Raw genomic sequence first — 21,875 nt, 5'->3', positions numbered from 1 at the left:
CCTCCAGGAAAGAGGCAGCCACTCCGGCCAGGCTCAGAACAATCCCAGGGCGGGAGTCGGCCTTGCAAAGCCCCGGGACAGGCCCCCCTCTCTTCATTGGAGCCTGGACCCAACCGGAAGGCCTGCAGCTGTGCTCGGGCTGCCTTCCCCACCTTGGGAGCTGAAACCCCCCAGGAAGGGTGCAGGAATAATGGGGGGGGGAACCCTTTCCTACCTCGGCCAGCTGAAGGCTGTCAGCTAGGACGCAGGGAGCATCCCGCAGGGCGGGCGGCTTCACAACATGCTGGCAGGCCAAGGAAGTGCTCCAGATTTCTTCCTTAAGTGTGGGAGGGAATTTCCCCAGGGTGGGGATAAAAGCAGGCAGAGGTGTCCCCTACATCAGATGGGGGCTTTTTTTGGGGGGGGGGGAGACTTGCTTTCAGGACCACCAGATCTGGGGCTGCCCCCTGCTGGCCAACCAGTAGATGAAGGCAACTGGAAATAGAAATTCCAACACAATGTCCCCATCTAAAGGTTCTCCAGATCTGTGAAGGTTAGAGGTGTGAGCACAGCTACAACTGGGATATTTGGGGTCTATTTGAAACAGCCTCCAGGGATAGAAAGATCAGTTGAAACAGAAAGTGGACATGTGCCAAAAAAAATCCCTTGACATTATAAAATGAAGCAACATTTTAACAGATTGATCAATCCCTGCAGTTACAAATGCTCTTCCTTGTTTTTCCACCTCTGTTAAAGATATTGCAAACCCTGTTTTTATTGCCACAATCATACGAATGTTTTTCCTAAGTAAATTTCAATCTTGTAAGGAAAACAATCCACAAGTCTTAATATGCTTACTGTAGAACCACCTCACATAAAGACATTTTACATCTTTTATCAGAGTCACTTAAAAATGAGTGATATGTGTTCAGGGAATATGTTTTTCGCACTCGAGAGAAGGTAAAATATCTGTAAGTTTGGCATGAAGACTAGCATTACCCAAGCACAGCCACCCAGAGCAATGGAGAAGACACAAAGGCCGAAGGGAAGGGATCTCCGGAGGCTTTGCCAGTGAAATCTTCTCCCCCCACCCCCAGTTTTTTTCCTTCTTTCTTTGGCAAATTCAGAAGCTCCTGGAGAGACCAGGGGAAGCAGCCTCTGTTCCTTGGCCTCGTCTCCCAACCTGAAGCAGAGAGAACTTTGCTGCTGGTTTCCTTGCTCCGGCGGCCAAGAGGCCAGGGATGGGCAGCTGCTGGCTCAGCGTCTGGGGCCGGCCTCCACCACTGCCCTCGGGCAAGCTTAGGCTGTGATGCATCAGGCACCCTCCAGGCAAGCAGAGCTGTGCAAATTCAACAGCCAGGTACTCCTCCGTGCCCTTCGTGTTGGCAGCCGGCCCTCTGAGCAATGGCATTATAACACACACATACACACACACCAATCACCCAGCAATCGCATGTTGTTAAATGGATGAAATCTAGGGAGAGTTTGGCCTTCGTTCATCAGAGCCTCCCCATGCAAGAACAGCCACCTCCCTTGGGTGAGAACGTGGAAGCCCCGTGAGAGGGCAGCAGGATCTTCCAAAACTTTGGTCAGTGGGGTAAGATTTTAGGAATCCTCCGTGCACACCCGATTACGTGCTTGTGCAAAGCCTCAGTGCTGTAAGGAGCGACCGGGAAGCATCTCAGCAACATGCAGCCCGCAAAGGTGTGACGACCTGGGTCTCAGCCACACTAGTCTTGGAGAAGCGATGGAGCTGGGAAGGGGTGGAGGAGCACCATTTCTGGACCCACCTCACCCCTGCCCGGCTGCCCTGCACCCAAAACAAAAAGTGGGTTTCCAGGGTGCCAGGCGGAATGGATTCCTCCAGATTGACGCAAGAAAAGGATTTATGTTGAAATTGCTTGCCAAAGTGTCTCTTTGTGATATTCTGGTAACAACCCAAATTTAGAAACAAATTGAAACGCTCAATTTGTTTCAGCTTCAGCTGAAATACAGTAAGCTGTTGAAAATAAATAAAACAGCACCTCTCATTCAAAGTCACGTGGAAATGAGGCAATTTACATATGTAATCTTGATTATCTCTTAAATGTACCAAGTCCTTGCCCAAGTGACTAGGGAGATGATGATGATGGTTTGTTAAGTGCATCTCTGGGAAGCCAGTTCCCCTAATTACTCCCCTCTCGATGGGCAGTGACGACTGCTCCCTGGAATTGCCATGGACCCTTCAGGCCAACCTCGGCATAGCCACAGAGGGTCCCAGCCAGGAGCGCCTGACTCTGATCAAAAGCCAATTAAGGCAGGATACAGTCCTATCGGTCTCTCCAGCATACACACACAAATCCACACACACGTGCGTGCGTGCCCCAGGTATATACATGGGTGCCTCAGTAAAGCGGTTTGCTCTTTTTGCCAATTTTTGATTTTGCGTTCACCTTTCGGGCAATGTTGTTGGCTGCCTCTGCCTTCTTCTGGGGCCTCCCCAGGTCCCGGCAGCCCTCCGCCGGTTCATACAACCACTTGGCGGGGTGAGCGCTGCCTCCGAGTCTGTCATCCTTGGCTTTCTTCAGGAAGAGCCGCCCTTTCTGAAGAGAGTGAGGTTTGGGGTCAGGGGGGCTACAAAAACTGTGTGGGTATCCCCAGCTGTAAATGGGGAGGAGAAGCAGGGGGGAGAGAGAGAAGAGAGAGAGAGAGAGAGAGAGAGAGAGAGAGAGAGAGAGAGAGAGGGGGGGGAGAGAGAGAGAGAGAGAGAATATTGAGGTCTGGCAAAGAAACAGTAAAGGTAGTTTAAGCAGCCTGAGCTCAGATCCTCCCCCCACATGGAGGGGAGGGACGGTCATACATACAGGCATCTGGCTTTCTTGAGAGATGACAGATCTGTAAACTAAAAAAGGAAGAAAGTATTAGACTGACCTGAACCAATACTAAATCAATCATTATTTATTGATTATTGTGATCACGTCTTCTTACATATAGAGGCAAATTCTGCTGAGATCAATGGGGTTTATTTCCAGATGACACAGCATAGTAAATATTAATCAATACTTTGATTGAAATTTGCCTAAATGGGCCACCAGAGCAAACAGCACCCGTTCTGGTCTCCACCATCTCCTTTGGGAGAGGTCCCCGGCCTGCTTCAGGGCTTTTGCGTGTCCTGGAGCTTCGGTGGCTGCTGGAGAGCCGAGGGCGGCAGGCTGCTGTGACCATCTGGCCCTTTGCCTGCTGCCATGTCATAAATTCTGCTTCTCTTTGCTGCTCCAGTGGGAGATTTCCTCATTTCACATAGCGGCTCTGGGACCTTCACCACCCTCTCACGGGTGATTTCCACACTGCCTGAACAAATTGGATGTCGGAACTGCCCCCTCCCTGCCAGCCTGCCATGAGGGGCGGGGGAGGGGAAGGCTGGAGGGAGGGGGAGGATCTGGGGGGAAGGAAACTGAACTGTGAGAACCCACAAAGTCTTCAAGGTCGTTTCCCTGAGAGAATGTCTCTTTTAGACTTGCTTGGACAAGGAGAGGCACCAAATGAGGAGGGCCCAAGGGAGAAAAGTTAACTGGCCTGGCTTTACACAACTGCAATTCACTTGACTTCTGGTCAACTATACCTTTCTCAGTAAACAGAGTTAAGGACTGTTTTTTTTAACCTAGAAGCCCAAGTTGAGGCAGGCCTGACGTCAGCAAAGCCTGGCCCCTTTGCAGCAGAGAGCAGAACCCACAAGCAACTCCCCCCGCCCACCCCGCTCTTTCTTTAGGGCAATTTGTTTTGCTTGGAAAGGCTTCTGCCCCTTTAAAGGAGGTTTTCCCCTGAAATCTTGAAGGAAACTACTTTCTGCAGGCTTGTGCAGGTCCAGCGACACCCCAGAGGGTCAAGCAGGTCCAGCGACACCCCAGAGGCCAAACTCCTCTCCGGCCACCAGATGGGATGAGTTAGATGCAACCACCAGAGGCAGCCATCCCTCCCCAGAACGCCCCCCAAGAGGCCCTGAGACACCTAGACGGTCCCCAAGAGGGGTTGGCCTCCCTGCCAGGCAGGGGGTGAAGCCGTGGAGGGACCTTCTGCCCTTTGGGGGGGTCTGCTCACCAGATATTCGCCAACGTCTCCGGAGCTGCCCAGCAGATGCTGATGCTGGAACCTCTCCAGCTGCTTCTCTGCCTGGTCGACCCTCTGCAGCAGGTTCTCGATGAAGCGCTCCAGCCGGGCTTTCCCACGGACCTCCTTCTCGGCCGCTTCCTCCAGGAAATGATTAAAGGTGACGACCTCCCTGCAGGGGCAACAGGGCAGCTGCTGCACTGGGACTGGTGGCCCCCGGCAGTGGCACCTGCCGAGTGGCAGATGCGGCCATGCCCAGCTTCAGTTCTGGCCCTCCTGGCTCACCCACAACCCACCCCGGATGCCCAGCTCTCCAGGACGGGGATGGGCAGACGGAGAGGCCGGGGCATTCATGATATCTGGCAACAAACAAGCAAGCTTTGCTTCTCTCCTCACTGAGAGCCTTCTCCACAGAGAGAGGAAAGGGGCCACGGAGGGAAGCTCCTAGTGCTCAGAATCTGCACCCGGCTCCTGGGCCTCTCTCCCTGGGAGCCTGCAGCAGGCCTTTGAGTGGAGCCACGAAGCGAAGGGTGCCCGAGGGCCTGTGGGGGATTCTTCCCATGCTGCCGGGTGGGGCCCCTGCGCTGGCATTGCTGAGAGGGCAAGAGATGGGCCCAGCACCACCCAGAAGCCCTCCAGCCAAGGCACAAGAAGCCGCACTGCAAGGTCCGTTCAAACAGGGAGGCTCTTGTGGCCGGCTCGAGACCCCCACAGACCCCAGGGCATTTTTTAACCCCATGTAAACCTGGGCTGAGGAACTCTGTGGGAAACGGAAGCCAGAGGCCTGCAGAAGGGAAGCCAGATGCCTCTCCCGCCCTGGAGGGAGAGGCTCTTTGGGCAAAGCCTTCTCTGCTCTGGCATATTCTCCCACTGGAAGGGGGGGGTTTCCTCCCCTCCCCGCCCTTCCAGCAAGAGCCTAAAAACTTTTGCCTCCACTTTCTCCTCCTCTTTTGATTGGGGGCCCTTGCAAAGCACCAGCGTGTTTGATTGGCTGCAGACACCACAGCTCAATGACCGAGCCCCTCCCCAAAGACCCCTCAGTCCAAGCGTGGGACTCTCCCGTAAGGGGAGATGTGGCTGAGCCAGACAGAGTCCTTCAAAAGCCGTCCTTTCCGGCTTCCCTCCCACCCCAATTTCTCCCATATCAGACACGGCTGCGATTCAGCTGGGGACCTGCTGCAAGGCCTCCTGGCTGCCTTTGTGAGAAGAGAGGGGATCCCCCAGGGGATCTGTTGTGAAGGGCAGGCCCCAAAGGGGAGACTTGGAGCAAAGCAGGTAACTAAGCAAGTGAAAACACACATCTGTGCAACTGAGCGCTTGAGAAAGGTTTCTCCCGAGGCTTCTGAGAACAGGCGACAGGCCCCACCTGTCCGGCCAGCCAGCACAGCCATCTACGGCCCTTCCGTCAGTGGGAAGGGTGACAGCCGGCACGTGGCTGGAGAGATCTTCCCTCCCTCCCCCCACCTGGTCCCCTCCCCCATAACCCCTCCCCAGCAGCAGGGTCAAGGCGTGGGGTGGGAGGCCACTGCCCCCCCACCCGGCTTCCCCCTCCTCTTCTGACTTACTCCTCCTTGCGGTGCAGCTGCTCCTCCGACTCGGTGAGCCGCTGCTGCAGCACCGCAATCATCTCCACCGCCACGTCCACCTGCCGGTTAAGGGCCCTCTCGCGCCGCTGCACCTCCTGCTTCTTCTGGGAGAGCTGCACAAAGGCTGCCCGGACCTCCAGGAGCTGGGCCGTCTTTCGGGAGAGCTCCCGGGAGAGGTTCTCCATCCGCCTCTCGATCGTCTGGTCCACGGCTTCCACCATGTGGTTGAACTTTTCCCGCACGTGGGCCTCGAAAGAAGCGCCGGGCTCCAGGGCCCTCCAGGCGGGGTCCCAGGCCGGCTCGGCTGAGGCGTGGCTGGAGCCCAGGTCGGGCGGCCATTCCGCCTCCCCGGCCAGAGGTCGCCTGGGCAGCGGGTCCTCTGGCTCGCAGAAGTTCAGGTAGGAGAGCTGTGGCTTCAGGACGCCGCTGCCCCCATCCGGGAAGGTGCCCTGGGTCTGGGGGCGGGAGGAGGAGCAGGAGCCCCGCCCCCCCTTGAGGGGAGAGAAGAGGCCTCCTGAGGGCCGGAGGCTTCGGTCTTCGAAGGCGTGGCTGTACTCCAGGTGGGCCCTCAGGGAGGACAGGCTCCTGAACCGGGTGTGGTCCCCACACCGGGGGCAGCGGAAGGGCCTCCGGGCCCCTGCATCTTCCAGTGACTCCTCCCACGTGGCTTTGCTGTCCTCAAAGGCCTTCTGTTGCATTCCTTCCCCAGTCCTGCAGCCGTCATCGGGGAAGAGGAACGGGGAGGTTAGCGAGGGTCTTCTGGCCAGTCACCAGGACGCTTTCCGGACTAGAGATCCCATCACCCGGCAGGGCCCAGTTTTGCTGGCTGCAGAGATATTGCCAGCAAACTCCGAGGGAGTCTAATTCACACCCCTCGGGTGGGTCCATGCAAGAGCAGGTGGGTCGGCCTCTCCATCCCCTGTGATCTGCCTGATGGGGCAGCTTTCCTGAGAACAGGACGGAGGTGGGGGAGGGGCAGAGGGCGGGGCTGCTCTGCTCCGGGACTGGGTGTCTCTGCATTCCGCCCCTGGGGCTGCTCCTGGGGGGCGGGGCGGGGCAGGGTGCAGAACGAGGGTCCCAGCAGTGGCGCCTCCCTGGGCTGGGGGTGATGGGGGGGACAGCCTGGGGCTTCTTCGGGACGAAAAGGGATTTCTGAAGGGCGGTGATGCTTTGCAGGGGCTCAGCAGTTCGGGGGGAACCCGTCTTCCTGGACGCGGCCGAAGCCCCTCCGGGACCGGAGCAGCACCGCGCGTCTTCCTCCGGAGGCAGCGTCTCCCCCTCGGCTGGAGGCAGCAGCGGGGACCCCCGCCCCCACCACCGCCAGGCGCCCGGAGAACCTCCTCGCTGTTTCGGGGGGGGAAGCTGTCCCCCAAAGCTTATCTTCGCGCTTGTTTTACTCCGAAGATTAAGCAGCCTCTCCAGGCCGCCGTTTCTCGAAAGGGCCTGTAAGCCGGGGAGGAGGCGGCGGGGCGGGGTTGCCGGAAATATTCCCCGTCGCCCCCCCCCCCCGCGCCCCCGAGAGGGCTGCCGATCCGGAATAAGGCCGGCCTTTTGCAGGGGGCTCTCCCCGAACCCCCCTCGCTTCCCGGCAGGCACCAGGGGAAATCGAGGCGTCCGCCCCCCACCCCAGGACCGAGGGGAGGCTCCCGGGCCCTCGGGTGACGTCAGGCTCGGGACCGCCACGAGCCAGCGGGATCCCGGGCCGAGAAGCGGCTCCTCCGCTCCGCGAGCCTCTGCGCGAGGGAGGGCCGGGCCGCCCCCCGCCGGGCTCTCCGCGGGAAGGAAGGCGCGGGGGAGGCTGTCCGCCTCCCGCAGGCCGCTCCCGTCGCCCCCGCACTCACCTCCGGAGCGGCCGCCGCTGCTGCTGCTGCAGTCCCGCCGCGGCTGCCCCCGCCCCGCTCCCTCCGGCCGGTCCCGCGCTCGAGCTGCGCCTCCTGCGCCGCGCATCCCAGGCGGCTGCGGGGAAAGCCGTTTGCAGCAGAGCCGTAAATCACGGCAGAACTACACTCTAACCAGCCCCCCTTCCCCCCCCCCCCGCCGTGCTGCGGCGGTAGAGCGAGCGGGGCGAGGGCCGAGCAATTCCCCGGCTCTGGGGCGGGATTCCCTGGGCTCCCGCGGGTGCGGAGGCTGCGGAGAAGGGCCGGCTGGCTGCGAAAAGGCCCCGCAGGTGGCTGGCCACCTCTGGGCCCTTCCGTGAACGGACCCGCAGAAGTGGCGGGCAGGCGCAGCCCGGCTCCTCGGGGGTCGGTGCAAGCGCCGCGCCCCGCTCGAGGGGAAGCTGCCCGGGTAGAGCCGGCTCCCTGGCCGCTGGCTGCCCGAGAGAGGCGCGGCAGCAGCCAGGGCAGCGGCCGCGGTGGAGGAATCTAAACGCCCGAAGGCACAACCTGGCATAGGCGGCAGAGGGTCCTGTGGTGGGGCTGGGAGCAAAACAACCCGCTACGGGCTCCGGTTGCCACAGGGCGACAGCAAAGGGCTCTTTATTCGCCCAGAGAAGTTCTGCGCAAGGGCTTCCTATCCAAGCCCCCGCTGATCACGGGCCGGGAGTCCCGCTTCGGGTACCCAGGAAGCGATGGAGCCCCCGGGGGGCAGGAGACCTCCTCGCTCGGCGCCCTTCCCGGCTTGCGAAGCACCGGGAGCTTCCTTGAAGCGGAGGGGGGTGGGTGGGTGGGTGGAGAAAAGGCTTCCTGGGAGCTCTTCCCGTTGCCAAGGCAACCTGGAACTGGCCCACCGCTACGCCCGCCCAGCAGCAGCCGAAGGGCGGCCCGGGGGGAAGCGGCGGGGGCCGCAAAGAGTAGCCCCTCCTACTCCCCTGGTTTCTGAGGGCGGAGAAAGGAGTCCTTGGCACGTTCGGTCCTGGAAACCCCTTGAGGGCCCAGGCGGACCAACCAAATGTGGGTTAGACAGCATCACCAGCAGACGGATTCGTAGCTGGCTGACTGGCCGTACTCAGCGTGTGGTCCTCAATGGAACTGCATCTACATGGAAGGAAGTGTGTAGTGGGGTGCCCCAGGGCTCTGTTCTGGGCCCAGTGCTCTTCAACGTCTTCATCAACGATTTGGACGAGGGGATAGATGGGGAACTCATCAAATTTTCAGACGACACCAAGCTGGCAGGAATAGCCAATACTCCAGAAGATAGGCTTAAAATACAGGAGGATCTGGAGAGACTCAAACACTGGGCACTATCTAACAAAATGAAATTCAGTGGTGAAAAAAGTAAGGTTCTGCATTTAGGCAGGAAAAATCAAATGCACAGGTATAGCATAGGGGGTACTTTGCTCAATAGTAGTGACTGTGAGAGGGATCTCAGAGTCCTAGTGGACAATCACTTCAATATGAGCCAGCCATGTGCTGCAGCTGCCAAAAAAGCCAACACAGTGCTAGGCTGCATTAACAGAGGGATAGAATCAGGATTGCGTGAAGTGTTAATACCACTTTACAATGCCTTGGTAAGGCCACACCTGGAATACTGCATCCAGTTTTGGTCACCATGATGTAAAAAAGATGCTGAGATATTGGAAAGAGTGCAGAGAAGAGCAACAAAGATGATCAGGGGACTGGAGGCTAAAACTTATGAAGCGTGGTTGTTGGAATTGGGTATGTCTAGTTTAATGAACGACTTCGCAGCTAACAACAACAAAGTTTAATGAAGAGAAGGACGAGGTGGGACATGACAGCAGTGTTCCAATATCTCAGGGGCTGCCACAAAGAAGAGGCAGTCAAGCTATTCTCCAAAGTGCCTGAAGGCAGGACAAGAAGGCAGGAAAACTCACCAAGGAGAGAAGCAACCTGGAATTAAGGAGAAATTACCTAACAGTGAGAACAATTAACCAGTGGAACAACCTGCCTCCAGAAGCTGTAAATGCTCCAACACTGGAAGTTTTTAAGAAGAGACTGGACATCCATTTGTCTAAAATGGTATCGGGTTTCCCCCCTGAGCAGGAATTATTATTATTATGCCCAGAAAGTGTGTGTGTGGGTGGGGGGAGGTTGCATAACCTGTGAGTCGGAAGAGCGGCCCCCTCCCCGAGTCCTCTCGACTCTCAGCCGCCACGAAGCGACGTGGCTCTCCTCTTCCACAGTGGGACGGTCCAACCACCAGCCGCGCTCGTTGAAGCCCAGCGGCGGAAAGCCCCGGTGCGCCTTTGGGCTTCCTCGTTCTTCTTCCGCGGGCTCCTTTATTCCGCCGCCCCTTACCGGGGCCGTTTCGTCTGCGAAAGAAATTAGGAGTTTGGCCCAGCCTCACCCGCGGTTTCTCCCGTAAGAAGCGCCAGGGAGCCAGACCCGCGACGGTCACAAGGAGGTCGGGGGCAGCTGGGCGAGGAGGGGGCGGAGGGAGGGAGGCCACCGGGCGATCGCAGAGAGCCGAGACAGAAGCGTAGCCCGCAGCCCGGCCTCTGCGCTTGGTCTTGGGCTGGCCGGGGCGGAGCGAGCGGCAGAGGCGGGAAAAGCCAGGGGCGGCCATGGCGGCCCGGGCGGAGCAGGGGCGCGGCGGGGCTGCGGTGAGCGGCGGGTCGCGGGAGGCCGGGCCGGGCCGGAGCTGGGGGGCGCCGCCGGCCTGCTGCTCCCTGGGGCCAGGCGGGGTGTTTTCGGGGCTTCTGAAGTGGCGCCCAGGGGCCGGGAGCCCGGCGCGCCTTCACGACGGAGCCCGGCCCCCGGGGGACGCGAGACGCGGGTCTGGCGGTCGTCGGGATCCCCTCCGCTCACGCTGCCTTCGCTTCGGCCCCAGGAGCAGCTGGAGATGGAGACGCGGATGCGGGACGGGCTCCGCAAACTGCTGGCCGCGAGCAGCCGCCGGGACCAGGCCATGCGCGCCGCCAAGGCGCTGGCCCTCTGCGACGCCCGCCTGCGGGCGCTCCGCGCGCATCTCCGGCAGCGGAGCGAGGCGGGACGGTGAGAGACCCCGGCTGGTGGCGGGCATCTACCGGCCCGGCCCCGCTTCGTGCCTTGAGGGCGACTGTCTTTGTCCAGCGCTTCACTTGAAGTAGCTTTGCCCCCCCCGGCTTCTGATGCCTGGTGGAGCGGAAAATGGGACCCCCCCAGCCCCTTGATGCTCCGGGACTCGGGCAGCCGAAGTTCCTGGACTCCCAGTCAACTCCAGCCCCCTCCCCCCCCCAGTCTGGATTGCGCCAGACCTGCTTGGTCGGTCTGCCTGCCAGGCCCCGCCTCTCCCGTCCCCCCCCCCCGTCCCCCTTGGTGTTTTCTCTGCTTTCCCGTCTTTGCCCGAGGCTGCCCTCCCCTAAGCCTCGGGACCCCCGGGCTTTTCTCCCCGCTTCCTCTCCGGGTCGATGGAAACTTTGTGGCGGGATAAGGCGAGAGAACCAAGTAGCGAAGCTCCCGGTTGCAGGACGTTTTCCAAAGCAGAGAAAGTGAAAGGGGGCTTCGCGAGGGGAGGAGGGGGCGGGGGGGGAGAGAGAGCCGGGGGAGCAGTATCGGAGGGGCCGATGATGACGTCATTCGCCGACTCTTAACCACCGTGGTCGGCCACGTGGCGGGCTGACTCCCCGGATTCTCCAACGGACCCGATCGAGGGACGGCGGGGGTCAGCCAGAGGAAAGGGCGGGAGGGCGAGGCGAGGGATCCCCAAAAGGTTTAGTTTTAAGTCAGTAGTAGTATCCGTGTATCTGAATGCAGATAAGCTTACCTTGGAAGAGAAGGAAAAATAATGTTTTTTAAAATTCTAATTAGTATTTTTGATTTCTTTTGTTAGATGTTCAGATTTTGCAGCTGAAGATCGTGCAGCCTGTAGAGGGAAGGTTGCCATTTCAGGTATGTGTTTTCTGTTGTCTGCAACTGGAGAACACAATAAATTCTGCTGGTATCTCTCTTCTCTGGTGCCTCTTCCCACTTAAGTGCCCCCTCCAGTCTCACCTCCTTGGCTTTGATGGGACTTCAGAACTTGCATGGCTTGGAGGGTAAATTCCTCCATTACCTTCACATTAAAACTTTTCCATCTATGTAAAGACTGTGATTCTCCTGTAAAAGTATACATTTTCAGTGCCATAATTCTGGAATGTGAATTTGATTAGAAAGTAAACAAAAATCATGGTAGAGAGGGAACCACTTTGGTATAATATAAGTAAGCAAAAAACAAAAGACAGAAGAGTTGCTTTCCAAATGCTACTTTTACACCAGACCTGATGGCGGTAAGGTGCAGACTGCCCTCAGCAGGGGGTCTCCAAACTTGGTGACTTGGTGGGAGACCTGCGGACTTCAACTCCCAGAATTCCCCAGCCAGCACTCCTAATGCTGAATTGACCCTGAATGTCGAGACTGAGCACGCCTGCCTTATTCTCGGAAAGGTAGCAAAGAGAAGCTATTCTGTGTTAGGAGTGTGCTGTGCTTATTCTTCTTCTCTTTGTTTTAGATGTACGGATTCCATTGATGTGGAAAGACTCTGATCATTTCAACAACAAAGACAGTACGTATTTTTATTTTTTTTAGTGGTCATGCAACCTCTTTAGCCAAGCTGAAGCTTTTCATCAGTGCCGATTCAGTCCAAACATTCAAGGTCTACAGTATACCCGTCAAGTTATAGCTGAGCTTGTGGACTGCAGCTGTCTGAACCGGCTTTCCCTTTTCCACGTGTGCTCTTCAGGAAAGCATGCAGTGGCAGAAGCGATACCTTCCACGCGTTTGGCCATAGAAGGTCAGAAAATGTATTTGGCAATGGAGACCACTGGAAGTTTGTCTTCTGTTAGTGCAGTAGTGGGAGAGATGCCGGCTAGGCCTCTGAGGTTAGCCTTGCTCTGCTTTTGCCGCCTTCCCCGCCCTGCAGAGGGGTTTAACTTTTACTTTCTGTAAGTTCAGAGGCTCCCACACAGCCAAATATTTTAATTCCTCCTTCCACATTCATAATTCCGCAGAGGCTGTTGATACGGTTTCTCTCTCTGTGTGTGTGTTTTAATTAATCTGTTTGTGACAAAATTGATTTCAAGAGTTTGAACTTTGACATGTCTATCAGAAACTTTTATGAATTTTTGAGCTATTTAAAATTCATTTGTAAAGTGAGACATTTGCTAAGTTGTATGCACATTGCCTTTGAACTTTGAAGCCTTTGAACTATGGTGCTGGAGAAGACTCCTGCGAGTCCCTTGGACTGCAAGGCGATCAAACCGGTCAGTCCTAGAGGAGATCAACCCTGACTGCTCTTTAGAAGGCCAGATCCTGAAGCTAAAACTCAAATACTTTGGCCACCTAATGAGAAGGAAGGACTCACTGGAGAAGAGCCTAATGCTGGGAAAGATTGAGGGCAATAGAAGAAGGGGACGACAGAGAATGAGGTGGCTGGATGGAGTCACTGAAGCGGCAGGCGTGAGCTTAGATGGACTCCAGAAGATGGTAGAGGACAGGAAGGCCTGGAGGAACATTGTCCATAGGGTCGCGATGGGTCGGACACGACTTCGCAACTAACAACAACAACAACAACATGCACATTGAGGACATCAAACCAGTTACTTGTTTCATTGTTTCTTGTTTGTAAACTTTATTTTATTACTGTGTTTCAGTAATAAATGAAGCAGGCAGTAAATTTAGTATAAATAAATAAATACCTGTTGAACTGGGTGTGACGCAACAAATTATTCTGAAGTGTTCTGCTTTTCTTTCTTCTTCTTGCAGGAACCGAGCGTTACTCGGTTTTTTGCTTATTCAAAATAGGCGCCCAGGTGTATGATTCAGACTTGCTTATTGTGGATAAGGCAGCAACGGACATATGTTTAGAAAATGCAACGATATTGTGAGTATTCCTGAACCAGTAGGAGGCACCCAAAACCTTGAACAAATCCCATTGTTTTAAAATTTTAGGAAATGCGAGCTTCACGGGGGGCCAAACGTGAAAACAGCAGCTGCTGAGAATGGGAAAGAGAGGTGGCCGGCCTATTCCTGGAGGCTGAGGAATCCGCCAAGGAGCCCCTGGCCAGGATCGAAAAACCAGGACTGGGCTGCCGCCATACGCACAGCACAGCGGGGGGCTTTTCCAAAGAGAGCGCCCCGCTCAGTCCCTGGCAGGCTTTCCAACAAATTTAGGGACCGTTGCTTTGCTTGAGTCTGTGCTTTTAATATTTTATGTGTGGATTTTATGGAGCTACTTTAAGTTGTCCTGGGAGCATTTCCACTGAAGAGCAGCCAATGTAAAAAAACCCAACAACCCAGAAATAGTAGCTTTAAAAAAAAAACAAGGTCTGTGATAATCACCCTTCTGAAACCTGCCCCCGTTCTCTTCTAGCGAGGGAGCTGGGCCAGACTTCCAGCTGAAGGTGGAGGTGTACAGCTGCTGCTGTGGGGAAGGCCCCTTGACCCTCACCAGCACCCCCAGGAAGCTGGTCAAGAAGTTGAAGACCTCCCTAGGAAAAAGCACCGGGAAGAAATTCAGCTCCGCCTTGGAGCAGAGCAGCCATGAGACCCTCCCGCTCACCGAAACAGCCACGCCGTGAGTGAACTAGGATGGGGGTGCTGTTTCAGATTAGGGGGGGGTTCTCGGGGTGGGTTTCCATCTGTGGAGCAGTTCAGCTCTAGAAATCTACTTTCTGGCTCTCCTGAAGTGGGGGGAGAGGTTCAGATCCTCTTGCCTCTTGTGCCGGTACAAGTCCCTAAGTGGGGACCCCCCCCTCACAGCAGCAGGTGACCGAGTGGAACGGGCAGTCTGGTGGGGGCAGCCGGGGGTGGGGCTCAGAGGTGGTGAGCGTCTGTGGATCAGTTAATGCACAAAACAAACAGCTTCGTTATCTAATCTGCCTCATTCATTTTTTTTGGCTAATAAGTATTTATTTATGGCTTGTTCCACTCCATTTCCGTGGCCAACCTTCTTACAAGAGGCGTGTGTGTTTGTGTGTGTGTGTGTGTGTGTGTGTGTGTGTTCTCCAGTGTGGGGAGGGGCCACAAAGCTGCCTGGCCTGTGCTCTTCCTCGGCGCTTGCAAGAACATGTAGAGAAAGGACCTGTTTTGGCCCAGGAGTCAGAGGTTATGCTGGAAGCACAGCCTAGCTTTCCCCACCTTTCCGAAGGGGATTGCTGGGAAAAACTTTAGCATTCAGCCCTTGACTCACTGGCCTGTTATCCCTGCCCTTTTCAGGGGTGGGGGGGTGGTTCAGCTAGCAGGAAGGGGCGGGGCCTCAGAAGGCCCTACCTGGGCTTTCCTTGTGGGGCAGGCCCTGCATCTGTGGGCCCAGGAAGCTCTTCTGCTGGAGGGAAAGGGGCTGGGCCAGGCCTTGCCAGGTGGGCCCTCAGTGGGCCCCATGGCTGGCGGGGGATTTGGAGGCCCAGGGCAGCCATTGCCCCCCCCCGAGGGTGCTCCATGAGGGGATGGGGCGGAGAATACGCAGAGGAGATTGAGGGAATCAGTGGGGGAGGGGTCTTCCCAGGGCAACCCAAAGGGCATCTACCAGGGAGGGTCTTCATGCACCAACGAGGCAAAGGCTTTCAGAAATTGCTTTGGGAGAGCCTCTTCCCATTTCGGTTGAGTAGGGCTGCCCTCTTTGTGCAAAGACGCTTCCGCTTATGGCAATAATTGGATAAAAAACGTTTGAGCAAACGCTGCTAGCAACGCTAATTAGCCTGTTATAGTTGAAACCAACAGAACTGAAGCACGAGCAAACTGGCAATTGGGAACAAGTTTAGGAAATGGCACGTGGGAAGTTAGCCAAAAAAGAGGGTTTTGGAAGGAAAATGTTACCGTGAAGCATATTTCGATAATGAAGCAGTTTGTTTTCTTTGGCATCGCTTGCCCTATAAATAGTATTTAGCATTCAGCACAAAAAGACTTTCAAACGCTGCTATTAAAAGGTTATCAAAAAAGCTTCAGTTACGGATGGCTTGGATGGGCTGCCTGGCGACAGGATCCGGGGCAGGAGAACTGCCCCTGGTTGGGTCCCTTCCCTCCCTCCCTCCCTCCCTCCGCGGGGCTGGCCGGAAGGGTCCCACCACGACCCTCCGGCGGCAGACCCAGGAAAGAAATCCCATCCTTGCACTGCGGCCCCTTCTGAGGAAATCAGGGGCTCTGGCTGCTGGGGGGGGTGGAGCATGGGGGGGGCTTTAGGACAGGTGTCCCCCAGACACCGCTCTCTTTGCTTCAGGTATTTGGGCAGTGTGTGTGTGTGTTGTGTACATGCGTTTAGAACTGTACAGCGGCTGTGAAGACCTGAATGAAAGCAAATAAGTCTTGATGTTAATTAGGCTCCCAAAATAAATAACCAACAAAAGAATAATTAGGGTCATTGCTGGAAAAAAAAAACCAGAGACTCTTGTTGGAGACTCTTGTTGGAAGGGAACCTGCCCACTCCTTTTTTTTCAGCCGCTGCCACTTGGTGATGCCCACCTGGGCATCGGCTGCTTTTCGTAAAGAAAAGGGTGTTTCTCAGAGGACTCTTCAGACACTAAAGGAAATGTCTTTTGAAGTTAAACGTAAGCGCAGCAGCTTGCATTGATCTGGGCTCATTGTGTACTCCAATTACTCTCCATGGTGACAAAAGTAAGAATAAGGTTGAATTTATGGGCTGAAAAAGTCATTCTTCATCCTTATATAACATGGCTCCAGGGAGTGTGGACAGGAGACTCCGTTCCTGGTTGCAGAAAAGCAGAATTTTAAATTTTTTCTCTCTGTTCTCACAAGAGAAACCACAAAGCACACACAAAGGAGGCCAAATATGCCACCATAAATTTCTTCTCTCCTTTGGTGCCACGAAGAGCTCCGAAACCCTTGGGCAGCTAAGCCAACAACACCTCAAACCTCTCCCCCACCCCGCCTTATGAATAGCCAGGAGACCCTTGGGACAGTTTCTGCTTGTGCAAATTCCAAGTAAAAACTCGGCTACAGGGTTATTTTGATATGAGTGCCCAATGGTGGTTGCTGGGCTTTCAACGAGAATGCCTGCACAGTGCCAGGCTATCGGGAAGGGAGGGAGGGAGGGAAGGGAGGGAGGGAGGGAGGAAGGAGGTGGTTGAGGAAAACTGGTGCTTGATTCGGCTCTAACTGAGCCACAAAGCCAAAAGGGATTGGGGGGTGGGTGGAGGTGGCAGAGGCTGGCCCGGCCAGGGGACCAGGTGGGTCATTCGCACAAGCCTTGGGAGCCCCTGAGGTGCTCTGGAGGCTCCAAGCAGCGCCTTCTGGCCACCCCCTCCCTCCCGTCCTCCTCCACCAATGCTTCCCTCGGTTTCCGAGAGGCACAAGCAGCAAAGACCAAACGCACAGAGATGGCCACTGGCTCCCTCTGTTTCCTCTCTCTTAACCAGCGGCCTGGGATACAGCTTGCTGGCTTCTGCCTCGCTGAGCTTGGAGGACGCCACGGATGGCTTCCAGGCCCACAGCCTTTCGCTCCTGGGAAACGGTAAGTTACGCCGAGCGCGTTGAAGCCCTCCAAAGCTTCAGAAAGGATTTGCTTTTTGTGCTGCGCCTTCTGCCAGCCAAGACGTTCAGGTGGAATTGTGTTCCTCTTTGAGTTCAGGACACTTTTCTCCCTGAACATCTGTTTGGAGGGAGAGAAGCAGTAAGGAGAAGGACGGCTGTCCGGAAGCCCTTGCCCCCCCTGCCCCCTCCCTCTGCGTCCCCTCGAGGCCTCGGTCTGCTGCTCTCCTGCTGGGCTCTGGGAGGTGAGGTCCCAGTCTAACCATCTCACCGTGGAATAAATTCATAAAATCAGGATGTGACTGGTTGCTCCTCCTGCCCAATTATTGTTCGGTGTGAATTTGGCCAAGGAGCATGGAACCTAAGGTGGCATCCCGGTTTGTCCTGGGTTGTCTTTCAGAGGACTCTCCTTCTTGGCTTCCGCTGTACGGCACCATGTGCTGCCGCCTGGTGGCTCAGCCAGACTGCATGAGCCAGGATGCCAGGGCCGGGTTTCTTAACGAACAGGTAAGACTGCCTGGTCGGCCTCCTCCAGCACCACCTTTTATTTGGACAGCGGCCACGCCAAATGCCTCTTCAGACTTGAGGATGATTGGCAGTTCTTGTGCCACCTTCAGTTGCATCCTGCAGGGGGCGGTCCGGCTCCTCCCAGGGCCCCCGATAACCCCGGCTGCCCCTTGGATGTCGAGAGAAAGCTCCCTCCCTCCCTCCCCCCCCAGCTGGACACTGAGAGGCAACAGATCCAAGCCCCTCTCCAGGGAGGGAGGGAGGGTCCTCCTGCTTACTCTTACAGGATGCTGCTCCCTGCCCTGGCCAGAAGGAGGGTGGTGGGTCCAGCCAGAGGACCTCTCCCAGAAGGAGAGGCCACCCCCCCATCTCCAGGATACGTGGCCGTGGCACCCGGTCCTTTAAGTGAAAGGTTTTGTCTGGATTTCATTGGGTCATCTGTGGATAAGGGGGCGCTGGGGGCCCAGGCACCCTGTGAGTTTGGGCAAAGGGGCTGGATGAAGCGCACAGGGCAGAGAAGACGAGCCTCCGCCGCTCAGACGCCTTCTCAGTGGGGCTCTGGGTGGGGGGAGCCCGAGGCCACTGGCTGTCCGGTCCCTGAGACTTGCCTTCGCCCTTAATAAAATACCGTCCTCAGTGTCACGGAGGCCATTTGTTGAGAAGGTTCATTTCCTGATAAGGGCTTGTTCTTCACCTTTGGGGGGATCTGTGACCGATGACATTTCTTACAGCCATCGGAGGGTGTCCTGGGGGAGACTTGGAGGCGGCGATACTGTGTGCTGAGGGGGGGCCGGCTGCTCTGCTTCTCCGGCCCCGAAGAGAGAGAGGCCGTCGCGGAGCCGGCCTTGTCCGTTCCCATCAACCGGGTAAAGCCGAGTGTCACTTGACCATTTCAAGATCCAGTGGTCGGGGGTCTCCCTGCACTTTACTGATCTTACAATAGTTAAATGTCTGTATGTATGAAGGGGTGGGAAATGTGGACTTAAAAGCAGGGGGCAGGGAAGGTGCCCTCCCCCCTTTTCACAAAGGACTGCAGCCCAAAGAGCTGCCCCAGAATTGGGCAGGTGGGTGAGACTTATTTTCCAGGCACAGAGAATTTTGTAGAAGACTGCCTCCCCTCCCCCTCCTCCCTCCCCCCCCATGTCTGGCTCTGGAGCCCACTGAGGCACTCACGGCCAACCGAGAGGGGGGAGTTGGGGAGGGGCGCTTCCCTTGCTCCCTCGTGGCTTCGCTGCTTGCTTAATTCTGCGTTCTGCTGCAGAAGCTGCAGGCGCTTTTAAATGAGGCCCTCCCTGTGCAGCTCCTTGCATGCTTCCCCTCCGCCGCAGGACGCAGCTTCAGGAGGACGGGCCTGTTATTGCTGAGGCTGGCATCTGCGTCCCTGGAATAACCGAGGGAAGAGCAAAGTGGCTTTTATCAGAGAACAGCTTTTTGTTCCATAAAGGCACCTGTGGCTCAATACGGGGCGCAGAGGCAAGGTGAACTCCTTCTGTCACTGGGCAGGCGCCGCAGTTCTAACCTGTTGACTTACGAAACTCCTTGACTTGATTTTGTACTGGTATCTATGGTTACCTGCATTAATAGGATGCAGCATTTATGGATGCATTGCTTAATCTTCTATTTTTAGAATGAAAGACTTAAATGAGCAAATTGACCAGATAAGCTGCAAACAGCCACCTAAATTTCAAACAACTCCTCCAGTCAAGTCTCTTTAAAAATCTGTGAAAATATTCTACAGGTTTTCAGGGATGGTCAGTCCCCGGGGCATTTATTTTTTCCCCACCAGGACAATAGATATACAAATGACACTGCGCATTTAATGGCTGCTGGGGAGGATAGAAGAGTGGGGAGGATGGAAGAGTGGGGAGGATGGAAGTGTGGGAAGTGCGGTGTGTGTGTGTTTGCGTGTTTCGCCTGAAACCAGGTGAAAGGAGACCACCAAATGTTCATGGCAACCTTAGGGTTTTGTGTATCATTTAGGGAACTCAAATTCGTCCTGTGGATAAAGAGGCGGGGCAAAAGGCCAACCTTTTCTCCGTGGTCAACTCTGAGCCTGGTGAGGCCGCAGCTCGGGTGTTCCAAGCAGACAGCCGGCAGGACCTTTGTAAGTGGATGGAAGCCTTCCGGCAGCACTTTTTTGATTTCAGTAAGTGACTCGTCTTCCTTTTTCCTTGTTGGAGGGAAGCGCAAACACCGCCGCTGCCTTTGCACAACAGCCCAAACTTTTGCCAAAGGCCCATTCTGCCCCCCCCCCCGCTGCAACCCCAGCAGAGTCTGTTAAAACTGGCACAGTCTGACCTTGCGTTGCTGCCCATGCTGGCCCTCTCGGAGGGAGGGCAGAGGGAGGGCCCCAAAGTCCAAGTAGCACAAAGCAACAGCCCTTAAGGCTTCTACACCGCTTCACAGTGCTTTTCAGCCCCTCTGTGAGTGGTTTACAGAGCCAGCCTCTTGCCCCCCCAAACCATCTGGGTCCTTGTTTTGCTGACCACGGAAGGAAGGACGGAAGGCTGAGTCCATCTTGAGCCGGTCAGGATCGAACTGCTGGCAGTGAGCAGAGTCAGCCTGCAATGCTGCACTCTAACCGCTGCGCCATCAGAGCCCATTAAAAATTATTTTAAATGGTCTCTGGAGAGATCAGGGCTTCTCCAGGGCCTTCCCAATAAATGGTCACGTCAGACCGATACAACAAAGTGTAAAGTTGTGATGATAAAGATTGGGATTGGGCCATGCACTGCAATTGCCCCTATCCTGTCTTGGAAATATGAAATATCCGTTAGCTCGGCTGTGGTTGATTCAGAGACTTTATGGCTACCTGAGAGATGATCACAGTAGGGAGGTCCGGTTTACCCATCAATAGGGAGCAATTATTTAAAAAGTGATATGCGTTTTTATGGGGAAAATGCCTCCTCTGAAACTGTGTTGGCTGCATTTGATGCTACCATTTTAAGATGGAGAACCTGAACTTGGCCCATTTCCTGATTTCTGTCCAGGTCAGTGGAAGCACTGCTGTGAGGAGTTCATGAGGATGGAGGCGGGGTCCCCTCAGAAGCCATCCCTGTTCTTGGCCAAAGAAGCCACTTCGGTTTACCAAGAGCTGAGTAAGTCAGAGCCAGCGAGTGGCCGCAGGGCCTCCGGAGCAAGGCCAGCTCAGCCTCCCCCCCCATCCAGCCGGGCTCTGCAGGGGCTGCAGGACAAACAGGTGGACCCCTTTGGGTCACTCTGGGGGGAGGAGCAACTGGGAGCCCACTAGCTAAAGAGATCTTTGGGGCTGGCTGATCCCCCATTTCGGACGTGCTTTTATTTTTTCTGGATGTCTGATTTTTCTTTGATTGCTGCCTGTGGTCAACACATGATTCGGAACTGACAGGTCATAATATTTTAGGATTGAAAGGGGCTTGGAGATCATCTAGTCCAGGGGTCCCGTGGACCAGTCCAGGCCGTGGCATGCCAGAATCCGGTCCACACAAACGAGCAAAGCCCCATCCACGGGATGCAGGCAGCACACAAAACCAGGCCCCCTCCGGTCCGCGGAAAAACCTCTCTCCACGGAACCGGTCCCTGGTGCCCCAAAGGTTGGGGGGCTCTGATCTAGTCTACCCCAACAGTGCATTATTTTCAGGAGAAGCCAAGAACCAAAATGCATATGTAGCAATATATTGTCAAGTACTTCTGCGAATGTCCCTCTTCAAACTCAGCTGGTCCAGAATTATTTTTGCAGATATTTCTTTTAGATGGATAAGAATTCAGAAGAGCGATGGTTCCGGCATAGTTCTGGCATCTCAGTTCAGCTAATTTTTTTCTGCTACTCCTGGGCTGTTTTTAAAGCCTTCCTTGGTAAACAAAGGAAGGGTCATTCCTGGGGGATGAAGGTCTCGTCCGTGGGGCCGGTGCTGCGGCCCAGCTCCACTTTGGTGACCCTTTTGTGTTGGCTTTAATGTGACAGGCATTGATTCGCCGGTGAAGCCTGACCCTGCAGCTGCCGCAGCTCAGCGTAAGGAGGAGGAGGAGGAAAGCAGGCTGGCCTCGTTCGCTGGCCCGGGCGAGGCGGACGTGTCCCGTGGTTCTTCTCTTAAGCGGAGTGGGAGCAGCCCCCAAGGAAGCCCGGGCCCTGAGGGGGTCAGCGAAGGAAGGGAGCCCCCTTCCAGGTCCTGATCTGGCTCCCTGCAGCACTGCGCCCAGAGGGAGGCCTCCAAACCGCAGCCTCCTGCACGCTGGCACGGCTCCCGCGGGCCCCCACACCGCCTCCTGCCACTCCTTGCTCTCGCAGACACACCCCACCCCGGCAGCCCCGATTTTCCAGGCTAGGGGTGTCCGGCTGATGTTCTGTTATGTTTTCATCTGGGAGAGAAATGGGGCAGGGGGGGGGGAAGCTTCCTTT

General features: G+C 55.9%; 2 protein-coding genes across 2 annotated transcripts; one reads left to right on the top strand and one right to left on the bottom strand.

The window, feature by feature from the left end:
• Positions 1–318: 318 nt before the first annotated feature.
• ZNF365 (zinc finger protein 365) lies at positions 319–7,597 on the bottom strand. Its single transcript, XM_083365066.1, has 5 exons — positions 7,493–7,597; positions 5,631–6,362; positions 4,057–4,237; positions 2,823–2,860; positions 319–2,619 (listed from the first exon to the last, which is right to left on the bottom strand). Exons 2-5 carry the CDS (start codon positions 6,347–6,349, stop codon positions 2,364–2,366), a joined length of 1,194 nt encoding a protein of 397 aa, XP_083221192.1. The 5' UTR covers positions 6,350–6,362; positions 7,493–7,597; the 3' UTR covers positions 319–2,363.
• Positions 7,598–10,113: 2,516 nt separating this feature from the next.
• RTKN2 (rhotekin 2) lies at positions 10,114–21,649 on the top strand (the record flags this gene model as incomplete). Its single annotated transcript, XM_083363344.1, has 12 exons — positions 10,114–10,159; positions 10,255–10,543; positions 11,361–11,419; positions 12,018–12,071; positions 13,271–13,388; positions 13,878–14,081; positions 16,879–16,973; positions 17,391–17,497; positions 18,229–18,363; positions 19,478–19,643; positions 20,488–20,595; positions 21,441–21,649. The coding sequence occupies 12 exons, from the start codon at positions 10,114–10,116 to the stop codon at positions 21,647–21,649; spliced, it is 1,590 nt and encodes a 529-aa protein (XP_083219470.1).
• Positions 21,650–21,875: the final 226 nt, after the last annotated feature.

This window comes from Vipera ursinii (genome assembly GCF_947247035.1).
Source record: "Vipera ursinii genome assembly, chromosome: 5".
Classification (NCBI taxonomy): Eukaryota; Metazoa; Chordata; class Lepidosauria; order Squamata; family Viperidae; genus Vipera; species Vipera ursinii.
The sequence above is the reverse complement of the archived record's forward strand: the minus strand, read 5'-3'. Positions and strand labels throughout refer to the sequence as shown.

What these genes read in the sequence shown, in the direction of transcription:
- ZNF365 (XM_083365066.1), bottom strand. Translation starts at nt 6,349, where the DNA reads ATGCAACAGAAGGCCTTTGAGGACAGCAAAGCCACGTGGGAGGAGTCA. An exon ending in CAGCTGCACCGCAAGGAGGA is followed by an intron (nt 4,238 to 5,630) that starts GTAAGTCAGAAG and finishes TTGCCCCTGCAG; the next exon opens with GGAGGTCGTCACCTTTAATC. An exon ending in GAGACGTTGGCGAATATCTG is followed by an intron (nt 2,861 to 4,056) that starts GTGAGCAGACCC and finishes TTCCTTTTTTAG; the next exon opens with TTTACAGATCTGTCATCTCT.